General features: G+C 39.4%; 2 protein-coding genes across 4 annotated transcripts in view; one reads left to right on the top strand and one right to left on the bottom strand.

Moving 5' to 3' along the window:
- myom2b (myomesin 2b) overlaps positions 1-25,185 on the bottom strand; it is a 28,848-nt gene extending 3,663 nt beyond the window's left edge. The window contains exons 1-33 of one of the 3 annotated variants that reach the window (XM_088370785.1): positions 25,042-25,185; positions 20,675-20,800; positions 19,449-19,552; positions 17,567-17,624; positions 17,263-17,417; positions 17,090-17,176; positions 16,351-16,439; positions 16,015-16,062; positions 15,674-15,838; positions 15,409-15,570; positions 15,095-15,236; positions 14,732-14,931; positions 14,449-14,502; positions 14,227-14,354; positions 13,873-14,056; positions 13,606-13,780; positions 13,366-13,487; positions 13,081-13,268; positions 7,415-7,541; positions 7,123-7,301; positions 6,521-6,635; positions 6,193-6,355; positions 5,995-6,101; positions 5,183-5,227; positions 4,731-4,867; positions 4,367-4,511; positions 3,972-4,034; positions 3,374-3,441; positions 1,881-1,994; positions 1,608-1,695; positions 1,340-1,378; positions 951-1,056; positions 159-225 (exon numbers count right to left, since the gene is read on the bottom strand). In XM_088370785.1, the coding sequence (XP_088226911.1) occupies positions 159-225; positions 951-1,056; positions 1,340-1,378; positions 1,608-1,695; positions 1,881-1,994; positions 3,374-3,441; positions 3,972-4,034; positions 4,367-4,511; positions 4,731-4,867; positions 5,183-5,227; positions 5,995-6,101; positions 6,193-6,355; positions 6,521-6,635; positions 7,123-7,301; positions 7,415-7,541; positions 13,081-13,268; positions 13,366-13,487; positions 13,606-13,780; positions 13,873-14,056; positions 14,227-14,354; positions 14,449-14,502; positions 14,732-14,931; positions 15,095-15,236; positions 15,409-15,570; positions 15,674-15,838; positions 16,015-16,062; positions 16,351-16,439; positions 17,090-17,176; positions 17,263-17,417; positions 17,567-17,624; positions 19,449-19,531 (3,603 nt within the window). In that variant the 5' untranslated portion in view covers positions 19,532-19,552; positions 20,675-20,800; positions 25,042-25,185. The remainder of the gene's footprint in view (positions 1-158; positions 226-950; positions 1,057-1,339; positions 1,379-1,607; positions 1,696-1,880; positions 1,995-3,373; positions 3,442-3,971; positions 4,035-4,366; positions 4,512-4,730; positions 4,868-5,182; positions 5,228-5,994; positions 6,102-6,192; positions 6,356-6,520; positions 6,636-7,122; positions 7,302-7,414; positions 7,542-13,080; positions 13,269-13,365; positions 13,488-13,605; positions 13,781-13,872; positions 14,057-14,226; positions 14,355-14,448; positions 14,503-14,731; positions 14,932-15,094; positions 15,237-15,408; positions 15,571-15,673; positions 15,839-16,014; positions 16,063-16,350; positions 16,440-17,089; positions 17,177-17,262; positions 17,418-17,566; positions 17,625-19,448; positions 19,553-20,674; positions 20,801-25,041) is intronic. The other 2 variants (XM_088370786.1, XM_088370787.1) reach the window with 2 other exon arrangements.
- rnaset2 (ribonuclease T2) lies at positions 22,385-25,913 on the top strand. Its single transcript, XM_088370794.1, has 10 exons — positions 22,385-22,521; positions 23,064-23,135; positions 23,248-23,302; positions 23,611-23,663; positions 23,833-23,890; positions 24,046-24,110; positions 24,259-24,372; positions 24,463-24,508; positions 24,903-24,977; positions 25,066-25,913. Exons 2-10 carry the CDS (start codon positions 23,071-23,073, stop codon positions 25,204-25,206), a joined length of 672 nt encoding a protein of 223 aa, XP_088226920.1. The 5' UTR covers positions 22,385-22,521; positions 23,064-23,070; the 3' UTR covers positions 25,207-25,913.
- The last annotated feature ends 736 nt before the right edge of the window (positions 25,914-26,649 follow it).

Below are 26,649 nucleotides of genomic sequence, written 5' to 3'. Positions count from 1 at the left end.
AAAAGAAGAGATCATTCATTTAATTAACTTTTATAGACACAATGATTTTTTTTTATTCCCACTAATGAGTGATCTAAATTTGTTTCATTTTTAGAGGCCATCCTGCCATCAACTCGAATTAGTTCTAGATGCACCAAAATACACACAAAATGTCATACCTCCATTGTTGCCATGGAAGGTGTTCCTCCTATCACAATCTTGTCACTGTGGCAAAGTTTTTTGTCACTGTTGAGAGACACGGGGTGGGAGAGATTATTAGACGGTGCACATGTATGCAATTATTGTTGATATGAGAGTGTGTGTACTGCCTACTTTTGAGGTAATGGAAAATCGTGTTTACATGCCAGCCTAATGTTACGCCAAGGGAGAGCAATTCCTTTTTCTCTTGCTATCTGTCATTGGCTCTCATGTGCATTCGCAGAAGGCGTGAGCAGAGGTTACAAATCTCATCTCCGTAATTTGTGTTCTATGCATAATTAAATAACCTCAAAAGCCTCCGCTAACCCGTGTCACCCTTGCGCCTCCCGCGTCTTCATTCTTTACCGTCCCCTCAAGCCTTCCCCCTGCACGTTGTCTTTACACCTGTTTGTGCATTTCACTCTGTTGGGCCCCATGGAGTGCTTTTAAGTGCAGAAACGTCCGCGCCGCTCCATGGAAAATAATCAAGTGTGATTTTGGTTACAAAACAGGCCAATTTTGCTCCAATAACAGGGATAATGAAGGCACTTGCAGCAGCCATCCCTAAGCGTATTGTTTTTGTTTCAACTTGAGAGGAGAAACCAAACAAGGTGCTTTGTGCTCCTCATATATTTGCAGGCAGGCTTAAAATGATCACCTCTCCCCCTGCACTTAGCACACTGTGTTTTCATGATTTCTGTCATAGACGTAAGCAGTAATTGCAGTCAGGGGCTTAGCGGTGAGAGGTGTACATACTGAAAATGGTGACTTACCCGTGGTACCAGACGATGTTCATCTCTGAAGTGTAATACTTCATGGGACACTGCAGCTGAATCCCGGTGGCGGTGCAGTGGATCACTAGCTCGTGCGCACTCACTCCTGTGGGTGATGATAGAGGTGGGAGAGGTCACTTTGGAAAATCACACAGCCACTTTTGGACTGCTGACAGTCACCAGGCACCTTTGCTTGTCATCAGGGAAGTCTAATTCAATTTTGGTCTACACGCATGGAGAGCTGTATGACTAAAAGGATACGAATTTTTTTTTTTTTTTTTTTTTTTTTTTTTTTGACCCTCCAATGATGAAAATTAGTGCAAGCGTGTGTGCATGTGTGTGTGTGTGTGTGCATGTGTGTGTGCTATGTGAAGCAGGAAGACACCTACCAGCCAGTCGGGTGATCTGGTTTATGGCCTCTTCAAACACTACAAAATAAGACATACAAATGAAGTTGATGTAAACACTATGGTGAAAAGTTACAGGATTTGAAATTTGATGAAATACGAAGTGGAAGGCAAGGCCAGTTGCGCCACTTATATTTAAAACATGTTCTGTCCTTCACACGTTTTAATGAGTAAACTAGATTTCACATATTTTGCGATGTATTCTTGATTTTTGCCCTCATCAATCAACCTTGTAAGTAATTCAGTTGACCTTTTCCAGAAACGTCTATTTGGCTCATGTCCTTCCCTCTAGCATCGCTGATGGTGGCCTTGTAAAGCCCCGATGTTTTCAGAGAGAACTGGAGAACAGACAGCAATAAAATAATGAGAGATGGCATTTGTTTACCAATTTCCACATGTCTCAACTGCAATTAAATTTAATTAAGTCATCAAGTCTAGCTGTCCTTCTACAGCCACTGTAGCGGTAGCATCGTATGTATTGAGTGAAAGATTTGAACATCAACAGGAACAAAAAATAACTTACCAGTTTAATTGCCAGTTTACAGACTCCTGATACCAGGTCAGGTTTCACATCAGGAATTATTTCTGCATCTTCTCTGAACCAGTGGAACTCAGAGTCTTTCTTCAAGTTGGCAACCTATGAAAACATCATGCAGTGGTCGAGGTAAGCATGAGTCATATGTCGATTTTTGATCATAAAATGTGGAATTTGATCATTCGGGTGATGGTTGAGGATGTTGAAGAGCAAGCGTCATTTACAAGTCATGTTGGGAAGCAAGCCAGTTTGAATTATTCAAGCTTTCAGCAAAATCTCTTCAATGCATGAACATGCTGATACCATGCCAAACAAAATTCTCAACAATCGGCATCTTTGTATAAGACGCAAAGATTACGCTCATAGCTGCAGACTTGTTACAATGTTTTCTTTCTTTGAATTCATTGAAATTACAGTAATCCCTCGCTACAACGCGGTTCGATTATAACTTTAGCTACATATACATATGTCACACACACACACGGTATCATATTTACTATATTTATATTATTTATGCATTATTTTCTGTATGTCATTTATACTACGTATTAATATAGTATTTACATGTTTGAAACTATTATTTAATGTTATAATGATAACATATGCACTTATATGGTTTAATATATACTTATTGATACACAAACAATGTATGTATGTTAAAAAAAAAGTGTGACAATACATATTGTGGGTGGTCTCGGAACCAATTATCTGCGATAAATGAGGGATTACTGTACTTGAGGGAAAATTCCACTCGGACAAGAATAGACAATTGATTTTTAACTCAATAGAGTATTTATTGCCAATAAAGAGGCAGGTTTGGTCTCTTTCTTTCCTTTAACAGCTTCTAAATGGTTGATCACGAGTATAATGTTCTCTTTTGCTTCCATTAAGCCACCATTGTAAGTCACTTTTCATGTGAAGTACCTTATCTTCCTTCAGAACAATTGAAAGCTTTAAGTGTTACACTCCCAGTGAAACTGTGCAGAGGTTAGAAACACTAATACCATTCATAAGTAAATTGGTTCCTAATGATTTCAACGTGGCTGACTTCAGACTGTCTAAATCATTGATCATTAAGATTTTCTCTGAGCATTTGCTTTGGTGCTCCAGGATGAAAAAAGTCCGTCTTTTCTTCCACCGTATTGAGTTGTGGCCTGCAGTTAGTCACCCAAAATAATGTAGTGCTCCCGAACTAACCACAGAAAATCACCACACGATTGCTAAATGTCGGCAGCTTGACAAGGAGCTTATGTAGTACTTGCAGAGTGTCTGCATATCCTTCAAAACTTTTTTTTTCACATTATTCACAAAGGCATAATCTCAGCAGACTCATTTCATTTAAGTCTCTGCATGGGTGTTATCATTGAAGACCATTATTTCCTGTACCCGCTCTGAGCCGAGTGGCTAAAGAGAGCTCCACAAGTGAGCCTTCTGTTTGTTTCGAGTGCAAATGTTCAATAATTGAGTTTGGCTGCATTTACCTTGCACAAGAGTGTGACTGAGCAGTCGTCTCCCACGTGAAGGGATAAGAACTCGCTGAAGTGGGGGCCTATTGGAGAGCAACGGGACACCAAAACACTGATGAAACGTCATTATGTTTAACGACTTTTGGACCTTTATTGCTTCAACTGCAGCAACAGCCCACTGAATAATTTAGCAGTAATTTCACATCTTTGTGTGCAAACCTTTCTCTGACAATGAAAGTGTGGTCATCCATAAATGCTGGTCACATTATTAGGCACATCGGTACATTCTAATTAACGCCGCCACGATGAGAGCTGCACAATTATTCATCTTTTTCCATGGTGTAAAAAAAGGTCACAAAATAATACAATCACCTTTTGTGTTGCATCTCACTAGCAAAAATGTGTGCCTGCGAGAGAGTATGGTGATCCATGAATAGCTTTACATAGAAATAATTATGTGCAAAAAAAAAATGAAGGTTGTGTATGCTGGTTTATTTCTTTTATATGAATGAAATGAGTAATCCGCCTCTTCCTGTTGAATACATTGCTTCCAGCTTTAGTCTAAGTAATACGTATATGGAGCCCATAGAATGAATAATGTTGTGTTTCTTACCCTCCTTGACTCTGATGTACTCTCTCCTTTGGTATTCAGCTTCAGCCAACGCAGCCTTGAAAGCTACACACACATGAATGCAAGCACACACAGAATAATTTAAATTAGCCAGCAGGAATTCTTACACAGTACATTTCTTGAATGTACAGTGTAAGAATTCCAACCTTAATTGAGGCACATATATCACATAAAAAAAATACCAGAAGCCAAACAAAAATTTCACAACTCAATGGTACAGCTAGATGAACCAAAATAGATGAACAAGTTAGAAATAATTAGAGCGTCTCATTGTCACTACATACAAACATCAATGAAAATATGTTTAATTCTGTTGCAGACATATACTTAGGAGGTTTATCAAACTGCAGCATATTTTGTCCACTAGCTTCTCTTACCGTCACCAATGAGCACCATTGAGCTCTGTGCTTTGCCGCCTCCATCTGTAATCTGGCAGGTGTATGTCCCTTCATTTTCCTCGGTAAAGTGGTCCATGATCAACTCGATGACGCCTGTAGATACGTCATGGCCCATCTTGATGGACTGCAAAGAAAGCGTTGTCAAGACTAAAGCTGCTTCATGCCACATATATAAATAATGTAAGATGCTTATGAAAGTGTTTGAGATCTTTTCCATTTTGCAGCCATACAAAATGCAGCTTACTGAATCATCCTCATAGTGCATTGCCCAGAGCCAACTTCTTTCATACTTATATTCCATCTTTTTTTTAAACTATTCTTTTTAACTAAAACTGTGTCTTACATCAGCTCCAGACATTTCCTTGTCGTTAACAAAGAATTTGTAGGTGACGTTGGGGGAAATTTCCTCAGCCTGCAGCCAGAACCTCATTCTGCCTCTCTCCAAAATTTTATAGGCCAACTCTGACTTCAGTGGGATGACTAGAAAAAAGGACAATATTTGAAAGAGGTTAAAAAAAAAGCATCTTTTCATTCTCTCCTTAGCACTTGGGCCCGAGGAGAGCGTCTTTCAGCATTCGTAGGGGAGCAGGGGCTAAGGGAGTCAAATGAGATGCAGCAATGAATAGTAGTTAGGCAGGTGATGCAAATGCAGGTAAAGAATGTTTGGATCCAACAAAAGAATTGTTTCAGAGCTAAGACACAAAAGGTAGAGAGGACGGGTAAAAAGCCAAGGATGAATTATTCACAGAAATGTAATGAAGACACTGATGGAGGATTCAGCCAAAAGGTACCTACTTGGGTGTCTGACATCATAGCTGAGTGCCACAAGCTTTTTCATCTCTGAAACACAAAGACATTCATTTGTACTGTATTTCATGTCATGGTTTGACACTTCAATCTCTCTATTTCGACTGTGGCAATCTTCCATAAGGAAAGAGGCACAAAAAAACGATTCAAAACAAAATTATTGTTCACTTGTGTGTGGATTATTAATTCTTCAGTTCAAGGGGCATTATTATGTACTGAAATTGGAAAAAGATGGATTCTGTTGAAGTATTTTTTTTCCTTGCCTCCATCACTTAGTGCTTGCTCAGCTAGTTTTCTTATACACATGGATTGTATGTAAGCGGACCATCGTAAATGCTGGCATAACGACAGAGAAACGGCTTAGACCCAATGTTGTTCATTTTAAAGACGACCGCAAACTGGCACATCTATGAGAGGGCCGGTTAGGCGATTGTTGAGAAGGCTCATTAGAGACTAATTTACCCTAACCCTAGTTTGAAACCCTAGTTTGAAACCCTAACTCTAATTTGATACCCTAATTTGAATCCCTAACCCTAGTTTGAAACCCTAATTTGAAACCCTAACCCTGGTTTGAAACCTTAGTTTGAAACCTTAACCCTAGTTTGAAACTCTAACCCTAGTTTGAAACCCTAACCCTCATTTTAAACCCCAGTTTGAAACCCTAACCCTAGTTTGAAAACCTGACCCTAGTTTTAAGTGGCTCTATTCAAATGCACCGCACTCATAAATAAATAGGGATAAAAACATTTTTTGTGGGGATTGAGAAATTTACAACACAATAAAACAAAAATAAAACGTACCATCAGGGTTGATGGAAAAGCTTGATGAAACTCCGTCTGTGTTGGTGACAGCGACAGAGAAAGTCCCAAAATCTTCTTTATCTGCATTCTTAAAGATCAGCTGGGTTCTGTGCAACAAAGTTTTCACGAGACATCGACAGACAAAGACTGTCAGATGAGTCATGTTGAAGATCTTTAAGTGAGTGCGTGGGATCTTACTTGTTGCCTTCAGTTTTAATCTCAATTCCTTTGGAGAAATCTGTGATTTCTTCATAATCTTTCTTCCAGACAAACTGAGAGCCTGCATTCATTTGGCACGACTCAAAAGTGAAAACAATGTCGCCCGTCTTCTTATCAACACTGCAGGACACCTCCTGGGAGCCTACATTACGCACAAAGAAAACACAAGCATCACTGGGAATAGTTTGACTGCACTGTCCTTATCTGACAACAACACAGGAGCTGCCCGTGTATACAATTTGGTGGGGTTTTGCTTTGAAAGTTTTTGTTTTCTTTTAATCTGAAGCAAAGCTGGTTTTCACTTTACCTGGCACAGCCTTGGCAGTGACAGGGTCAGAATTCATTGAGGCCATTCCTACACCTGAATCATTGACAGCGCGCACCCTCAGGTCATAGGTGCAGCCCTCTTCCAGACCTGTTACCTAGGAGAACAAAAAATGTTACTGACAGTTATGAGAAAAGAGTTCCACAAATGCCTTATTTGTTTTTATCTATTTAAACACAAATCAATCCAATAATTCATAGTAGGTGTAAAATTGGCAATATAGAGGGATTTAAATACAATAATGAGCTTATGCCTAATAGATTGCTTATGTTCTCTGGCATCTCAAAGCCAACATGCAATTGCCAACTTTGTGCACTAGATGCCAGTGTCACACAGGTGAATGTCACAGTAGCGGTGCAAAACCATTGGTAATGGTGAAAACAAAAACACAACTATCAGGACTGTAATTGAAGCAACCTGGACATTTGATTCATTGAGATCCAGTTCATAAATGTCTGAGATGAGGTAGGAAAATGTCTCATACAGAAACAGGCCTATTGTTTGGAATGAACAAATCGTTACTTACTTCCTAATGAAGGTTCAAAAAGCAACAACAGAATAAGCACATTACCAGATATCCCTACCTTATAGAAGCATTGATTGACAGGTGTGTCATTGGCTGTAGTCCATTCATCAGTGTCCTTCTTAGCATACTCCACATAATAACCAGTGACAGGTCCGGAGCCGATATAGACGGGCTTTTGCCATTTGAGCACCATAGAATCATCTCTAACCTCACAGAAATCCAGATCATAAGCAGGACCTGAAGCACAGCACACACAATCAAGATTCAAAATTGAATCACTCAATCATTCATCATGGATACTTTATTTGCACATTCTCTCTTCATTTCAGTGTAGAACAAACACAGCTAACCTGGTTCAGGCATTGTCCAGGCCTCACAAATGTAGTCGGCTGAGTGGTTGGATGGCGGGCTCAGGCCAATCAGATTGGCCGCGTACACTTGAAACTGATAGACCGCTCCTTCTGTCAATGCCTCCACCTGTCAGTGAAGGCAAAGATGTTATCCTATAAAATGGGAAAGCCACTCTCAATCAAAGAGAGTATACTCCCACAGTTATTTAATTATGCATGCACATGAAAAGTTTGTCGCTATTAGTAGTATAGATCAGTGGTCCCCAACCTTTTTTGTGCCACGGACTGGTTACGTATCAGAAATATTTTCACGGATCGGCCTTATATAAATAGTAAATTTCTATTAATAAATAATACATTTATAATAAATATATAAATGCAATGAAATAAAATGATACGACTGGCATATTAAACAAGTTTAAATTACATATTTTTTATTAATTATTTATTTATTAGTAATTACTTATCTTTAATTACTAACTAACCCTAACCCTAACCCTAACCCAAGGACCAACCCTAGCCCTAACCCTAGCCCTCACCCTAACTCCAGCCCCAACCCTAGCCCCAATCCTAGCCTTAACCCTAGCCCCAAACCTAACCCTAGCCCTAACCCCAGCCCTCACCCTCGTCCTAACTCTACCCCTAACCCCAGCCCCAACCCTTGCCCCAAGCTTTAGGGAGGTGTATGGTTTGATGGGGCAGCACACGAGCAATTGTGTTGCAAAATTTTCCATGATAAAATATTTTTGGTATCACTGGGATTTAAACTCATGTCGTTGGGGTGAGAGTCCAGAGCACGAAACACTACACTATGGGTCGCTTGTCTTGTATGGAAATTCCGTATATAGTTTAATGGTAGTGTTGGCTCGTAAGTGAACGATTCGTTCAAAAGAACTATTTTTTTTTCAGCAAACGAGAGTGAAATCATTTTTTAAAGTGATTCGTTCTTTTTTTCAGTTCATATGACTTCAATCAGTAGGTGTCGGTGATGCGCACTGAAGCTGGTGCCACCTCGTCGTAAAACAAAACGAAGAAGAAAATAACGTAACTTCCCGTTCACGAACGAGTAGTGAATTGCATTGCAGTGAACTAGTCAGTGAGTGAGTGATTTGCATTTCCAGTTTCGCGAGAACGGATCAGTGAGGGAACGAATCCTGACTTTCCCGTTCGCGATCGAGTTAATGGGTGAACTGCCTTCCCGTGCATCAACGCATCAGTCAGTGAACGTGTTGCGTCTCCTGGCGTGAACTATGTAAGCCAGAATGGCGACGTACGGTTGGTTTGCCAAGGAAAGAAAGAACCACTCACTGAGACGCCACTTCTTTTATGCACGTTTTCTCCATGCTAACGGGTAACTTTATTGCATGAAGGGATGCGCCGTTATGCAACAACGGGGAGATTATGCTTCTCTTTGGGTAAACTTGATTTTATAACACTTATAGTAGTTTTTAAATAAGGTGTATGCATAATATTGTTATCCAATATATCTACTGCAATTTCTCATTAGATGCTGGTTTGGAATTTACTTTTATTAATAATAATAATAATAATAATAATAATAATAATAATAATAATAATTAATAATGTTACTTTTAAATAAACATTTATGTTAAAACTTGTCTGGTGTTTTATTCCTTGTTTTTATATTCGCCAATTAAAACATACAAAGCTGACGTTTGGTTAACTGCTTCATATGACAATATGTGTTTTACGTTGTTATAAGAGTTGGTGTCCCCCAAAGTAACAAATGTCGGCATAACGGATGTTTTTTTCAACCTTTTATTCAAACACACACATTCGGTATAATAACACCATCAACTACAATCCAACAAATACAAAATTGGCATAGCATCAACGCTGTCTGTCACTCACTCATGAATCTTTGTGAACGAGCCTGAAAATGGCGGTGTACCTAATAGTGTCCAAATGACGTCACAGATCAACCAGCCAATCAGGAGGTGGGTTTGAGGGTGGGTGTGGCACTTTTCACTTTCAGTTAAGCTTTGACCATGATTTTTCCCTAATAAAGTGGCCTGTGATTCTAAAGATTTTCACTTGAGAACTGGAATGCACATCACTAGTACAAAAGAGTGCAGACAGCCAAAGGCTACCAGGTCGAAATAGCTGACTGGTTGGTGACACGGGCTCTCACTTGGTAAGATCTTGGTTCGATCCCAGGTGCGAGCATATACCGAAATGTGCTTTTAGAATTGGAACTTCGCTTTGTGCGCATATGCAAACAATTGCAAGTATTTATTATTTAGGCCCCCCTACACTATTAGATTTCACCCCGCCCTCTAGGTAGTGGGCGTGATCCATTGGTTTGCGCTGCCAACTTGGGGGCTGGGCCACCTTATGTATTTATACATAAATACTAGCATTTGTTTGCATATGCATACAATGCGAGGTTCCAATTCTAAAAGCACATTTAGATATATGCTCACACCTGGGATCGTACCAAGTTCTTACCGAGCGAGAGACCTCCAGTCCTTAAGGGGCTGCGTTCCAATATGTTTTCCAAGTTACCCTCGTTAAACACACCTGCGTGAAAAGATTTTGGTCATTTTCACGTTCTGCAGGAGCTAAAACTTTTCACGCAGGTGTAGTTAACGAGGGAATCTTGGAAAACATGTTGGAATGCGGCCCCAAGGAGTAGAGCTTGACACCTATGACCTTTGACCATGATGTTTCCCTAATAAAGTGGCCTGTTATTACGTACACTTTAAAATGGTGGTGTACCTAATGGAGTGTCCGTGTGACTCCCTCGTTAAGTGCACCTGCGTGAAAAGTTTTAGCTCCTGCAGAACGTGAAAGTGACCAAAAACTTTTCACGCAGGTGCACTTAACGAGGGAATCACTCGGACACTCCATTAGGTACACCGCCATTTTAGACTAGAGCTTGATACCTGAGACCTTTGACCATGATATTTCCCTAATAAAGTGGCCTGTTATTAGGTACACTTGAAAATGGCGGTGTACCTAATGGAGTGTCCGTGGGATTCCCTCGTTAAGTGCACCTGCGTGAAAAGTTTTAGCTCCTGCAGAACGTGAAAGTGACCAAAAACTTTTCACGCAGGTGCACTTAACGAGGGAATCACTCGGACACTCCATTAGGTACACCACCATTTTAGACTAGAGCTTGATACCTGAGACCTTTGACCATGATATTTCCCTAATAAAGTGGCCTGTTATTAGGTACACTTGAAAATGGCGGTGTACCTAATGGAGTGTCCGTGGGATTCCCTCGTTAAGTGCACCTGCGTGAAAAGTTTTAGCTCCTGCAGAACGTGAAAGTGACCAAAAACTTTTCACGCAGGTGCGCTTAACGAGGGTCACTTGGAAAACATGTTGGAACGCGGCCCCGAGGACTAAAGCTTGATACCTATGACCTTTGACCATGATATTTCCCTAATAAAGTGGCCTGTTATTAGGTACACATGAAAATGGCGGTGTACCTAATGGAGTGTCGAAGTGACGTCACAGATCAGCCAATCAGAAAGCGGGGGTGAGGGTGGGTGTGGCACTTTTCACTTTCATTTAAGCTTTGACCATGGGGTAAAAAAATAAATGAATTAATAAAGGGTTAATTGCACAGTAAAAGCAGACTTAGGTGCATTCGCAGACCTGGGATCGAACCAAGTTCTTAGCGGGCAAGAGCCCATGTCACTAACCAGTTGGCAATTTCAACCTGGGAGCCCTTGGCCGTCTGCACTCTTTTGTGCTAGTGATGTGCATTCCAGTTAAGTGAACTGAATCTTTAGAATTGGTTCATTCAAAAGATTTGTTCAAAAGAATCGTTCACCGAATCGTTCACTACACTTTCTTATTTATTTATTCATCTATTCATTTTTACCGTGTAGTGTACCTATTGAAGTGTCCATGAGGTGGACCTAATCACAGGCCACTTTACTAGGGAAAAAGCTTAAGTGAAAGTGAAAAGTGCCACACCCGCCCTCACCCCCACCTCCTGATTGGCTGGTTGATCTGTGACATCACACAGACACCCCATTAGGTACACCACCATTTTCAGGTTCGTTCGCGAAGATTCACGAGTGAGTGACAGACAGCGTTGCTGCTATGCCAGCCGACACACATTATGCCGACATTGATGTTTTAATTTTCTATTTGTTGGATTGTAGTTGATGGTGTTATTATACCGAATGTGTTTGAATAAAAGGTTGAAAAAAACATTCGTTATGCCGACATTTGTTACTTTGGGGGACACCAACTCCTATAACAACGTAAAACACATATTGTCATATAAGCCAGTTAACCAAATGTCAGATTTTTATGTTTTAATTGGCGAATATAAAAGGAATAAAACGCCAGACAAGTTTTAACATAAGTGTTTATTTAAAAGTAATAATAATAATATTAAAAGTAAATTTCAAACCAGCAATCTAATGTGAAATTGCAGTAGATATATTGGATAACAATATTTAGGCATATACTATATGCATACACGTTATTGAAAAACTACTATAAGTGTTATAAAATCAAGATTACCCAAAGAGAAGCATAATCTCCCCGTTGTTGCATAACGGCGCATCCCTTCATGCATCAAAGTTAGCCGTTAGGTTGGAGAAAACGTGCATAAAAGAAGTGGTGTTTCAGTGAGTGGTTCTTTCTTCTCGAACGGGAAAATCAGGCTCCGTTCCCTCACTGATCCGTTCTCGCGATGAACTGGAAATGCAAATCACTGACTCGTTCACTCACAGATCCGTTCGGTTGGAACGGGAAATGCAATTCACTACTCGTTCGTGAACGGGAAGTTACGTCATTTTCTTCTTCGTTTTGTTTTACGGCGAGGTGGCACCAGCTTCAATGCGCATTACTGACACTTGCTGGTTGAAGTCATATGAACTGAAGAAATTAGTTATTTTGAACGAATCATTCACTCACGACTATTTTGTACCTACCCATCGTGCGCCGAACGAAATACTGAACGATAAGAATGACTCGAAGTGAAAGCGGAATGACCGCCGAGCCGGCACGTTTGGCGAGTGGCTCCGTCGCTGGGCTCGAACACCTCGGATTTAGTGTTCGACTCCCAAACCCCTTTGAAATGTGCTTGGCATGAATGTACTAATGCTTGTCAAACTACTATCTGCATTGCATTACGCGCTTCTCTCAACAAGGAAAAACATAAGGTAGTACCTTTTACAAGTTTTCTTTTCTTTTTGTTATTTACTTGTCTAGGCTGTTCTATAACACCAGATCGTATGCTTGATACATATTAGATGAGGTAAAAAAAAATCCCATCTCATTGGGCTTTTTTCCCTTTACGAAGAAGCTTTCCAAACATCTCTGTTTCTTGCTCATTTTTGCTTGCTTCGTGGGCTCAACTGAGGTAACGTCACGTGACCGAGACGAGTGTCTTGACCTGAACCGATTGATGTAATTGGGAGAGAATGGCCAATTTTTTTTATAATTTTCAAAATGAATTCTTACTCATTTTTGCTAGCTTTGACTGGGGAAACTTGTCACGTGACCGGGACGAGTGTCTTGACCTGAATTAATTGATCGTCGATAAAAAGAAATATATATATTTTTTTTTTCCTGTGCGGCTTGGCGGTCCGGTACCAAGTGACCCACGGACCGGTACGGGTCCGCGGCCCGGTGGTTGGGGACCTCTAGTATAGTATATTTAAGGTTTTATACATTACCTTGAAAAGTCTTTCAGCAATTGGTGGAATATTGATCTCCCTCCAAAACTCTGTTCCACTACGTCTCTTATCGACATAATATTCCTTAATTGATGCTCCCCCGGAGTGAAGGGGCTTCTTCCAGCTCAGGACCATTGAATGTCCATCGCAGTTCACCAAAGCAATCTTATAAGGCGCGGAAGGTGTGGCTAGATGGAAAATTTAAGAATGAATTAAAAAGCAGTGATACAAGCAATAACACAGAATATGAAACTAATTTTAATTTCAAAATGAGGAAATACGAACTGAGGGCAGCCTTGACTGTGAGTGGTGCAGACTCCTGGGACTCCTCACTGAGGCCTATCTCATTGATAGCCTGGACACGGAACACGTAGGTTTCTCCGGTGGTAAGACCACTAACCACAAACCTGTAACGAGAGTGTCACATGGGTCTCACACTATTCAATAATCACCAGAGCCATTGAGTCTAATCAAAACTCCAAAATCTCTGCCTGAGATTTTTTGTTTTGTTTACTGCAAACGTACTTAGTGCTCTTGTGTGGTTTGTGGTTGGCTGAGGTCCAGTCTTTGGAACCCTTTACACACTGGTCGATGTAGTAGCCAATCAGATTATTGGGTTCTTTTGGAGGAGCCCACTGAATGAGGACAGAGGTGTCGGTTTCCCGAGTTGCAATGACCTGACCCGGCGCTGAAGGGACACCTGATGCCAAAGGAATGAAGCAACAGTATTAACGTTGTCATCACATCAATCATGATGGATACTGACGGAAAGACATGAACACGATTGAAGACCTTTAATCTCTTGGGTTTCAATAGGTCGACTTGGTTCTGACGGCTCACTGCATCCATACATGTTTGCAGAAACGACTCTGAATCTGTACTGTTTACCCTCTGACAAGTCAAAGACAGCGTAACGAGGGGAGCGAATTGGGACTTGAGTGTTGACACGTTGCCACGCCTCACTGTCTGCCAAAGTCTGCAGCGAAAGAGACAACCATTGTTACTCCATGTACTATTGGATAATCGTTTTCTGTCACTGAAATGCAAAAATCATTTACATTATTTATGAGTGTGTATCTGACATTAGATAACCAAAGTAGCAGTGATCATTGGCTGACTGTCAGAAGAGATAAATATCTGGCTCACCTTTTCGATGTAGTACCACATGGGAGCCTTGCTGGATTTTGCCGGAGCTTTCCAGCTCAGAACAATGTAAGTCCTGTCAGTTTCCGATGCATGAACGCCCGATGGAGCACCTGGAGGTTCTCCTTCAGCTTTACACAAAGTATGTAAGGGAGCAAAAATTCACTGCCAATAGCATTGTACAAGGAGAAATGTATACAAGAAATTCAAAGTCAAAAAACACACCTTCAACTTCATCATGGCAAGAGACGACATCCAGATTTCCTCCAAGTTTTTTAGCTACAAAAACAGCAAAAGTCATGATTATTACTTCAATATTTTAGTATGATTACATTCATCTATAGTTGGAAACAGAACACTTCACACTTATGGCAAAGTCACTGAAAAATTAAAACAGGCCAACTTTAACTGCTAAAGAAAATATTTACTGTACAATATACTGTTTTTTGTTTTGTTTTAATCAACCCGAGTTTGAAACCTTAACCCTTAGTATTCCAGTGCCACTCACTGTGCAGCCTCCCAAACTCAGTCGGGTCTAGCGCAGCGATGGGTGCAGACATGCGCGAAGGTTTGCTGACTCCTTTGGCGTTGACGGTTCGGACTCTGAAGCAGTACGAGTGTCCTTCAAACAGGCCAGCCACTGGATATTTACAGATCTTTATGGGCTGATCGTTGCATTGAGTCCAGTTTTCGGTTCCAACCTCACTTCTGAAAAGTTGAGTGAAAAGAAAACTTGAACTGAACAAGGATACAGAGACGTTATTGATATTTATAATTTAGCTTTAAGCTGTTTTTTTTCCCTGTAGTATCATTACTGTGAGAAGGTCAACATTTGGGGAATAGCTCTTGTTTACTCAATGGCAACTCTTACTTGTCAACAAAGTATCCCAGAATTGGTCCCTCTGTCGTCGTATTGGGAGGCATCCATGACACAATGACATAATCTCTGTTGGCATCGTGGATCTTGATGTCCATTGGAGCACCGGGTGCACCAGCGACTGGGGTAGGACCGTCTACACAGCAAGTGACAAGTTGACATTGATTGAGTCATTATTTGTATAGATGCAGAACACCGGGCAAATGGAATTGAAATTTCAACTTATTTGACAAAATTTCATTATAATTTTGGTTTCATTCATGCTAAAGGTGTTGGATGTATATAATATTTAGTTCACCATTCCTCACCTGCAACAGAGACAAATGCACTGTGTTGCGCAATGCCTCCTTTTGTAACCATGCGCAGTGTGTATAAGCCTTCATCTTCTTTGTAGAGGTCAGGAATAGTCAAGGTGCTGACTCCTCTGCCCGTTTCAATTTTGACCCATTTCGAATCAAACAAACGAGTGTCTGGAATTGAGAAACATAAAGAAATGCAATCGTGCAGAGCAGCAAACAAAAAGAAAAGACAAACAAAAAGAAAATTAAACAAGACCAATTTGTAATCAATTACCATCTCTGTACCACTGTGCATCAGGTTGCAGGTTGGCCAGGTTGGGCTCAAGGTTCATGGCGGCGGTCAGAGTAGCCGAATCTCCTTCAGAAGCAAACACTGGGCCAAACTTTTCCGTAAAGGTAATGTGGATTTTAGTGAAATGGATTTGTGGAATCATTGAAACTATGAAAAACAGGGTGAAAAAAAATGTCAAATGACAAAAAGGGTAGGAAATCCATTGAAAATGACATGAGCATTCAATTATTATAATTATAAAACAGGGTTTCATTAACTTTTCATCACCCAAATTTGACCCATACAAAAAATATCATCCGCTGCCATAACTTCCTGACACATACCGTTGTAAGGAATCCATCCATATGGACAAAAATCTTCTTTCTTGTACCCTACAAGAGTAAAAATCAAAGTTGTTTCCCCTATTTAAGTAATGGTGAACCAGCAATACGAAGTAATGAAGGGGGGGGGGAAAAGGCAGTTAATGAAATAGATGTAGAAAAGCTAGAATAGCACAAAAGGTAACATCTCAAAGATTTTTCATGTGAATAAATTTACTTGCACATTTTGTGGACTCAAATAAATGTAATGACAGACAGGAAATCCAAAACCTGCATTAGCGATACATTTAAATATGGTATAAAATGTCTAATATGGTAATAAAATGTGGGAGGACGTACTCTTCACAATAATGGAAGCCTGACTCGTGGCTTGTCCATGAATGTTACCAGCCACAACTGTATACTGGGCTGTATCGTCAGTTGAACATCTGGGGGGGAAAAAAATACACTTGTATAAAATAGAATTTGGAATTTGACCTTGACAATTGATATTCATCTCTTAATGCCTTAACAGCTCACTCCTATTGCACACTGTCATCAAAATTCCTCGGCATTCTTGACAAGATTACTGATGTCCCTGGCGAGGGCTGGACAAAAAGCAATTCTGGATAAGAATGTGCATGATTAACATGCGCTCTAACTCTGCTGTGACACTTGCCTTGGCAGACTGAAGGATTTAGAGACTTGAAGTAACACTTTCATGTTGAGGCTCTGCATGCGTTTATAATGACATGTATGGCCATTCTTTGACATTTTAATGTCACCCCCCCAAAAAAAACCCAACCCCATTAGTACTTATAGGAGGCTCTCAAACTGTGTGTTTGTGAAAAGAGAAGGATATGAAGGTGATTGGATCCGAGGAGCGCGAGATGACTCAAGGAATCCTTGAGTGTCATGTGACACTGAGGTCAGCACTTGAACAGCTGAGCTTCCCAAGAGGGGAGGGGACTGCAAATACGCAAACCTCCCTCGAGAAAACTATGTGCCATGATGCTCCCAGCCTGGCCCAGAGGCTTTTAGGACTTGGGCAGAAAACTCTTGTCAAAGCAATTGGTCACATCGTCCTTATTTAATGTACCTTGGAATCTCCAGAGAGTGGACTCCTCCTTTTGATTCAACGAGATACTTTCCAGATGACATGTCCAGGATCATACCATCTTTATACCTAAGTAAAAAAAATAATAAAAAAATAGTAGAACTGAGACATGGTACATATTTATGTACTTTTTAATTTTTTTTTTTTTTACTCACCATTTCACAATAGGCAGAGGATAGCCTTCCACAGTACAAAAAAGTTTAATTGGAGTGTGTTCAAACACGGTGTGCGACCTGAGTCTGACCAGGAAGGATGGCCCCCTGATCATCGGTTCCTCTCGCACGTACTTGCGTGGCATCCTCATGTTTAACTAAATGGAAATGGAAACTCAAGCCTGAACATATATACTGAACAGAAAATGCTATGGCGGTTATTTTGTCACACAGCTCTCTTATTTATGTGCTTGATAGATGTGAGTTTTGAAATCAGTTTAAAAACAAGAAGTGAGCACATTCTTACCACTTCCCGAATGTGGGCTCGTGTTTTATATTCATATCTGTCCAACGTCTCCTCAGAGCTAAACAACAGACACAAAGTTGAATCACTTCATAACAGATGTGGCATTTGAAAAAGCAATGAATGGGTGCTTTTAGTTGGCAATTCCCTAATATTGGCAAATATTTTATAATATTGCCTTCATGTTAAAATTATGCCCACAAAAATATATTTTACAAGATGCATTAACAAGACACAACAATACAGAAATTTGCCATTTACTTTCATACTACTCCAATCCAACCCTGCAGCCGTCAGCGGTATTTGGTATTTTTATTTTGAATTATTTCTTATCCTGATAAAAAATCATCTCACATGCTCTTGTATTTATGTTGCACTCCAGAGAGATTTATATCATGCATGCAAGGAGGGTTGTGAGAAAAAAGGGGAGCACAAAAAAAGTTGCAGCTCTTGATGTGGGAGGCAAGGATGGTGCCTCGACCACTAGAATCGCCCCAACAATAGCTGTAGTAGCGGGACTTCAGCACTTTGCATATCAGGGTGTATGTGTATTTAGCAGCTTTCAAAATCATCATCTTTTTTTCACCAAGTTACTTGTCACAAATGTTATTCTGTTTTCAATAGACCCAAAAGCTGTGTTTTTTATGCAAGGTGTTGTCTAGACTATGTTTACACCCTTGAGCAAAAATCATTCCAATGCTACATTTTAAATGTAGAAGAGAGAATTTGACTGAGGAATTCAGAGGAAAGCTAACAACAGTAGTCAAATACGTTGCCATGGGAATCTGCAGTACGGCTGTCACAGACTATTTGGTGACAGAGGGACCAAAGCTGCAAATCTGCGTTTAAGTGAATGACAAGTTGGTAAGTGTGTTTTGATGCATAGGGATATCTTCTAACTTTTAAACTGGTAATTTCTTTTATACCATATTATGTTTCACATGTTTTTGGAATTGTGTAAAAAATATTAGGGTCGATGGAACGTGGTCCAAAGAACCCATTCAATGTCGGTGCAGATTCCGATAAAGGTCGAGAACTAAGATTTTTTTCATTCAGTACACATACATAATATCACATGCAAAATATCACATTCACATTATTTGGAATTAGATTCAATGCAAGGCAAAAAAATAAACTAAAGGTTAATAAATAAATAAATAATATAGGTAAGAAAACTAGCTCTATATGAGCAGCTTCCACAGCAAAAAAAAAAAAAGGCAGTTTTGAGCATTGACAGGATGCATAAGCAAGAGTTAAAAAAAGAGAACAAGGGACAAGTGGGGGAGCTTAGGGAAAGCCATCTTTGCAAAATGAATTACAGCAAATAACATGCACAAGACAGCAAACAGAAATTCAAAGCACTATGAATTAATGTGGCAAAAAATGTCGTTGTGAAAAGCCGTAACTGAATTGGGCAACCTCGAGTTAGCGTGTGGGAATCAAACATCACAATTGAGCAGCACTTTCTCATTTTCTTCTTATCTCATTAAATTCCACCCATTTACTGAGCAGCTACTGCCTATCAGAATGGACACAACCATTCCCTCCAAAACAGAGGCTTTTGGGCTATCAATGTTTGATTTCAACTTCAGTCCTAAAAGGAGGCAGGACCCTCAAAGGACTTGTGCTACTTGTCATACGCAGTCTCGGACAGTTTAAAACTATTCAAACCTTGAAGTAGCCGTGGACACTGCGATAAAGTAAATTTCTCTGCTCTTCAATTTTGTCTCTTATTGGGCTCACCATTTGAAAATATTATTAGCTGCATTGGAATGGCTGCATTTTCAGGCAACGCTTAAACTGAGCTGCTACTTTTAGTAAGAACACAGTCAGCATCATTAGAATCATAAACAGCGTTGGTTTTTGCAAAGTAGCTGTCCTGTACCTGCTGTATTCTTTAAGCACATACTGGCTCTGTTTATGGTGGTAGTCATGGTTGTAACTCCCTCGCTTGATCAAGCCCCACATGATGACACCGCGGATATTGACCTGTTGGATCGGCAACACACGCACGCACGCACACACACGCACACACACATATACTGTATAGTACTTACAACACATCACTTGCTATTGCAAATATAACAGCACAGTAATAACAACACACACAAACATATTGTGTAAAGAGCCATTTAAAATGACAAATGTTAATGTTACAGGCCACTTGCGGTTTGGTCCAAGTGTAGAATAGCATTCTGAGAAGTAATACTTCACCCTTTGACATTGTGAACAAAATGTTGGACCCTTCTTAGTATGACGTAGAGCAACTACAAGTTATTATTAGATTGTGCAAGTGTTCCTTGTGAAATTTCCAGTATTGTGTTAGCACCATCAACAAAATGGAACTTGAACACTTGGCCACGCACGTTCAGACAGGTTCAAACATAATCTCTCTTTGGCTGCCTTGCAATGACAAAGACCCATAGGTTCACACTAGTAAAGTTTTCTAATGGGGAAGATGAAAATGATGGGAGTAGTTCATTTGTTTGTTTTATGCCTCATTTCAACCAGAAGTGAACAATAAAACAACAAATCTGACTATCCTGTATGTGCGTTGAAACTGAAGTAAACTGAAAGGTAGCTGCTCCTGTCAGTGCGTCACCTCTGGCCAACACTGTAAAAGTACAACTGTCCAAAACAACACTTGAACCTCTCAGTCTGTAACACTAAACCTCTGCAATGCTCAGCTAAAACTGTACAAACATGTCCCATTCCTACAATGGCTAAAACAACATGCATATGATGTTTAACAAAGTCCCATTAGGTTCGCATTACTCTATTTTTAAGACCTGAAACAAAACTTTAGCAAAAGGCCAGAAAGACTCCAGGACGTTGCTATGGAGAACACGCAAACAACTGTCCATTTCATCCATAACTCTTGTTTTATCGGACAACAAACACTGATTTAGACATATTGCAACGACTCTTTTAAAACATGTCACTTTTATTTTATCATATCTATGCGTGCAAGTGTACAACACCTCATCTCGCCCCTTCTCAGATACATTTCTTGTTCCCACCTGCTCCCTCCCAATTTGGAAGACAAGTACATTAAAATTCCAAACACAGCAAGGGGGAAATAAAATAAGGTTTTGACAAAGCTTTGCTCACCCCTTGAGATTTCCTTAGCAGCGACTTCAGTTGTCAACCTAAATCCACGGGGGAGCCTAAAACCAGTCCCGGGCCGACTAAACCTCCAGCGTCTCCAACGGACCCCCACCTGCCTTTTTTGGAGGCCTTAAAAGGAAAGAGAGGTGCCTATATATAACCAGGATCCTTCAAGACACACAACTACTATAACAAGTCAGTTGTCTCTTTGATTGTCTGTTAGCGTTTCTGGCACGTAAGTTTAACACCCAGAGATGAAAAACTGATGAACTCTTGAAAGATGGTCTGCACAATGGGGAGAATCTGAGAAATGTTGTAAGGAATATCCAATGCAATTTCAGTTGGGGGGAAATATATGGTCCAAGCTACACGTCGGACTACTTCAAACAAGTTAGTGAACTATAATGAAAATAAATGGGAGAATTCAGAGAATTTTTTTTAAATATTACAAGTAAAAGTCTATCTACATGTAGGCAGACATTTATGACTTTTTTTGGGTGAAATTATGTATTTTTTGCCTGAAACACACTACTGCAACTTAACTCTATTAATACTTTGATTCTTGCGTATATATGTTTGTTTTGGCCTTATTGCTATTTCCGTGAAACATTATTTTCTGACATATGGTAATGGCAGTTAGTGTACTGTATTTAATATACTGATGCCTAATTATCGAAGTCGTTTTTTTTCTAAACATTTCCATAAAACAAGAAAACACAACAAATTGTACAAAAAGAAAAGTCCAGTTGCCTCCATTCAAATTTTGCGGTGCACCTTGACCTGGCTGACTGAGAATCTACAACACGCAGATGTAATGTGTCAAGTAACAATGACTTGGGCAATTATGGCATTAGGCCAACGTAATGCTGTAGTGTAGGCTGGGATCTTTCTACTGATTTGTCTTACTAGTGTGTTGCATGCTGAAGCTCAGCCAGTGCTTATTTATAAAACAAGCTACAGTTACAGCTTGCCCTATTCCTGACATGGTAAGTAACCTGTGAAAAAGACTTAACACGAGACTAATATCACTCATCACTAATTACCAATGGTCCAGATTTATTTTTGTTTACTTCATCTTGAACTATTGTAAAAAAAAATAATAATAATAAAATCTAAATATGTGACAAGTTGAGATGAATTGACATCTCTAAATTGAGTCAAAAGGAGCCCCTGTTGGCTGGAACTGTGACAATAAAGCCCAGTTCTATTTTTGGCACATAATGTTGCTGGCAGACAGTGACAAGTTGGTAAGTCAAAGCTCTGTGGTAGCTAAGTGGTGGTAATTTTCTTCCAGTCCCTGCTGACAGATTGTAGCTCGGTGAATGTTTCCCTCTTTGTGCTCTCCTGACAAGCTTAATTTTTCGCATTAGATCATAATGACTCATTAATTTAATAAGAGCCCCATGGCAATTCCTACATTTAATCAAGCCTGTCTGATGAACATGAATTAGTGAAAGAGACCATTTACAAAAGCGGCCCATTAAATATAGTCAGTTGACCATCTGAATTGTGACACTGCAAAATATAATCACAAATTAAGCATACAAAACGCATTCGTACTTTAAAAACGTAGTTTGAGGGATGCAGCCCTTTTTTTTTTTGGACAAAATTAGTGCCGATAATGTTTCGTCCCCAGGCACTTTGCGGTACATAAAGGGAGTGCCAAATGTATCACGTGACCATGAATGTGGTCGACGGCACTCGTGATTGGCTCAACCAGTAGGAGACGGAAGTACATGCAAAACGTAAACAACCGCACTCGTCCTGTGACAACATCTCTGTGTCGTACGCGAACATGAGCTGATAGTAATCGGCAGCCTTCACAAAGCAATTTCCCAACATTGGAAAAAGTAAGTTGTTCCACGCGAAGCATACTGGCTTTGCAGTGAGTCATCAAACGTTTCGATTTCATGCATTATGTATCTCGCATTTTGACATTGGACTTCGAACTTGAGCCGCTGTTGTAAATTCTGGGCAATAAACGTAATGTGTAAAAGAACTAAGTTGTCATGTCTGAGCATCGTTGTCTTTGTAAATGCAGAGAAACTGCTGGTATTTGTTTAAACAAATGGTTAAAATAATAGATCAGTTTAGTACCAGTAGTTTTAGGGTTATAACAATAATAATTATTATTGTTGTTGCAAATTGCGCAGCCCGTTTTCATTTGCAATGTTTTTGTTGAGGAAAATAAAAGCGTAGTGCAAAGATTCAGTTATTGTTTATCAACAGATGTGAGTAAATAGCCAAAAATTGTGCTTAAGAGTAGTTACTTTGGAATAATAGGACTCAAGTAAACATTGTATTAATCAGTTTTAGCGTTTCCTTAGATGGTTGGTGTAGAAGCTGATAATCAGTGATCAACAATTATTCACAGTTTTTCTTGTATCTTTAGATTCAACATGAGTCTGAGGTATCCTCTTCTGTTCTGTCTGGCAGCAGTCTCTGCCTTTGCTATGTCACCCCCGTAAGTACAAGGGGGGGGGGGGGGGGTACATGCACTGCATTCTTGTCTGTTAATGTTCAGTAAATTTATTAAGAATTGTCTCTGTGGCATACATGTTTGATTTTTCCCGTAGACACATGTGGACCAAACTCATCCTCACCCACCACTGGCCCAACACTTTCTGTTCTGTGAGTTTCTTTCAGCCTTTTAGTAGTGCAAATCCATGAATCATTTACCTTTTTAATCTCAGCGGCAAATGTTGCTGATTTTTGACGGGCTTTTTTCCACTGACTCAACTTTGAAGCTTGTGGGGTCATATGACATTTCAGTCATGAGGCTGCTGTGCTTTTGATTGTGACACCATGCAGTCCAGAGGGTGCTGTTTTTCTTTCATCGGACGAATGTATCTTTGTATTGTTCTCTGTTAATTGTGTGGTTGCTATGAACGTGTAATGCAGGTGATGAGATCAGATTATCAGTTTGTGATAAATTTCAGGTGGAGGCCTGTCATCATCCTAACATCACCTACTGGACACTGCATGGACTCTGGTATGTGTGTGTGTCATAGAATGACTTCCTATGTCTGTAAATGGCCCATTTCTCATAATTATTATGCAGAAATATGACAAAAAAATGCATTAGTGCACTCTTCTCCTTTTCTAAGGTAATGAAACATGACACTGATGTGTCACATTAAATGTATGCTGTAATTTTGCAGGCCTAACAAAGGCGCTCTTTGTAATGCATCATGGCATTTCAACACATCTGAAATAAAGGTATTTTCTTTTCTTTTGTAAGTGTAACTACTACTACTACTACTACTACTACTACTACTAATAATAATAATAATAATAATAATAATAATAATAATAATAATAATAATAATAATAATAATGACGATGATGATAATAATACTCTTGTTTATTTTTAGGACTTGCTCCCAGACATGGAGAAGTCTTGGCCTGACTTACTGAAACCTGCATCATCTGGATTTTGGTAAGAAGATCAGTAATTCAGTTAATAGTTCTTCTTTTAATCAAAATTCACCTATTGAAATGATTAACTTGGAGACAGTTCATCACCTCTGAAGTGTGTTTATGATTTGTTATACTTCCGGAAAGTAAATGCTATTCTATGGCTACAGGAAGTACGAATGGTCCAAACATGGCACATGTGCTGCCAAAGCACCTGCGCTTAACAGTCAACATAAATACTTCAGCAAAGCACTGGAACTGTACCATAAAGTGGACTTGAATAGGTACTGAAAACTTGCAGACTGTCAAAACACGTTTACAGTTCATTTGATAATGTCCACAGTATAATTCTATTTCTGTCTTTGTCATTGTAGTATCCTGAGGAAATTTGACATTATCCCATCTGAAAAATATTACAAAGTAAGTATTTCTGTTTACAGCATATTGTATTGGAATGCATCACATAGAGAAGTGTAGAACAATAATTGCCTGCAACTGTGATCCAAATTATCCAGTTTTCAGTAATTGGTCTTAGACTGTTTTATTTGCTACAAAATTTACACCTTTGCTCATCTGCAGGTATTTTTGCCACTGACACATTGCGACAGCAAAACTATGAAATACTCTTCCACTCAATGACATACGCCACAATTAACCTTGCTTGTTGCCTTCCATACAACAGATTGATAACTAACCTTGTTTTGCAAAAACGTAAATTTGCGCGCAAATCGAGACTAGAGCATCATTATTGCAGTATGTACTCTATATTTGTGTTGTTTTTATTTGATGTGGCATGGCGTTTTTCATTTTGTAGTTTTCTCAAATTGAAGCAGTCATAGAAAACTTCTATGGCGTCACACCTAAGATACAATGTGTCCATCCATCTAAGGTATGAGCGTCTTAAATGAATGTTGGAATCTCTACAAATTTCTTTCACAGTGTGTTGAGTTCACCTCAGTATTTGATGCGTTTTCCAGGATGGCGATGTGCAGGTTTTGGCTCAGATCGAGATTTGTTTCTGCCCCGACTTCTCCCTCTTGGATTGTGAGAAAGAGATCTCTTCCTCTCTGTACAGTGTCTGTGATGAAGACGCACCAGTTTACTATCCACCTCTTTGAAAAGCAAACACTACAACACTACCGCGTTGACAAACGTATACATACAGTACACAAAAATACTTTTACCGTTAACTGTACTGATGTCAAGCGAGTCACAATGCACACAGACTGAAATAGGAATGCTTACTCCAATTTATTGTCCTGCAATACTTGTAGTCAATACCAAAACCATTTCCATTTTTCATCTGTCTGTTTATAGGTTGAACCCATCTACTAATAAATCAATGAGCTTCCTTTTTTTCTTTATAATATCATCGATATGGTTGTGCCACAGTATCTTTGTTTTTATTTTAACTTATTGTTTTGCACAACAAGTCTCATTTTGTTGAGTTACGTCTTTTCAGTATGTGGAAAATTGTTTTCATATCCAACCATGATCTATTTTAGGTTGTTTACACTAACAGCATTAAAATCTATGTCGTCGTCTTATATAGTAGACTGTGTTTGGTGAATGCAATGATTTAAGAGCAGCACGAATTAATGATGATTTAGTTTAGCGTGATATAAAATATGTTATTCTGGGGCAGAGCAAGTTTATTGGAATCATACGCTACTGTTTTAGGATTGTAATGCAACTTTCAGGGAACAGCGTGCAGAGGAAAATTTGCTATGGTTCCCAGTTTATGGTGCCATTTTATTTTTAATGTCAATGCATAATGGGAAGTAATCATCAGAATATGTTGGATTTCAATAAAAAATATGATTCATTTTGTGTGTGAGTTTTGTCTTCTGTTACTATACCAATTCTGCATCAATTCCTACGACTGTGCACTAGCCCCTTAATCGTGTGCACCAACACAACTTTTCAATAGGTTCAAGAAAAGTTACATTACCAGGAAAATAATGCTCAGTTTTGTTTGGCAATATCCAAAACAAAGTGCTTCGATTGTTAACGTAACCCTCAACGTATATGTGGTCATAGAGAATGGATGGATTTCTATTTTTGGTTTCCTTGTAACAACATGAATGTCAAATTTAAGCATTGTCTTTGCAATGGCAGACTTGATGATTCCGCCTCTTGTGGATCCAATCTCATTAGATTGTTGTAGCAAGTGAGTAGCTGTATTGCGCTGATGCTGTATTTCAGCCTGTCTTTCTGCATGTATATTAATATTGTGATCTCCTTACAGAGCTTTAATCCTATCTATACAGAGACACCATGTCCATAATCCTGAATCTACTCCATACGACACAGCAGACTGCATCTTATGACTAACATTAGAGAAATGCCGTACAGTACTCTGCAGTATTTCTGGGTAGAATCTGAAACATGTTCAGAATTCATTTTGCTGTCTTTGGGTGAGGTAGGAAAAGATGTTATGAATTATAATCCCACATGGGGAAATACCGTACCCTTCTCCGCCAAGGTTAATACTTTTTGCTGCTGGTCTGTTTTGTAATGGTATTAACAATATCAAATTTAAAAAAAAAGGATTTTGCTTT

The sequence above is a fragment of the Syngnathus floridae genome, chromosome 3, assembly GCF_059516105.1.
Source record: "Syngnathus floridae isolate MCC-2025c chromosome 3, RoL_Sflo_1.0, whole genome shotgun sequence".
NCBI classification, from domain to species: Eukaryota; Metazoa; Chordata; class Actinopteri; order Syngnathiformes; family Syngnathidae; genus Syngnathus; species Syngnathus floridae.
The sequence above is the reverse complement of the archived record's forward strand: the minus strand, read 5'-3'. Positions and strand labels throughout refer to the sequence as shown.

Coding starts and splice junctions, on each gene's coding strand:
- rnaset2 (XM_088370794.1), top strand. CDS start 23,071: ATGAGTCTGAGGTATCCTCTTCTGTTCTGTCTGGCAGCAGTCTCTGCC. Junction 23,136..23,247: donor GCCTTTGCTATGTCACCCCC/GTAAGTACAAGG, acceptor TTTTTCCCGTAG/ACACATGTGGACCAAACTCA. Junction 24,111..24,258: donor CCTGCATCATCTGGATTTTG/GTAAGAAGATCA, acceptor CTATGGCTACAG/GAAGTACGAATGGTCCAAAC.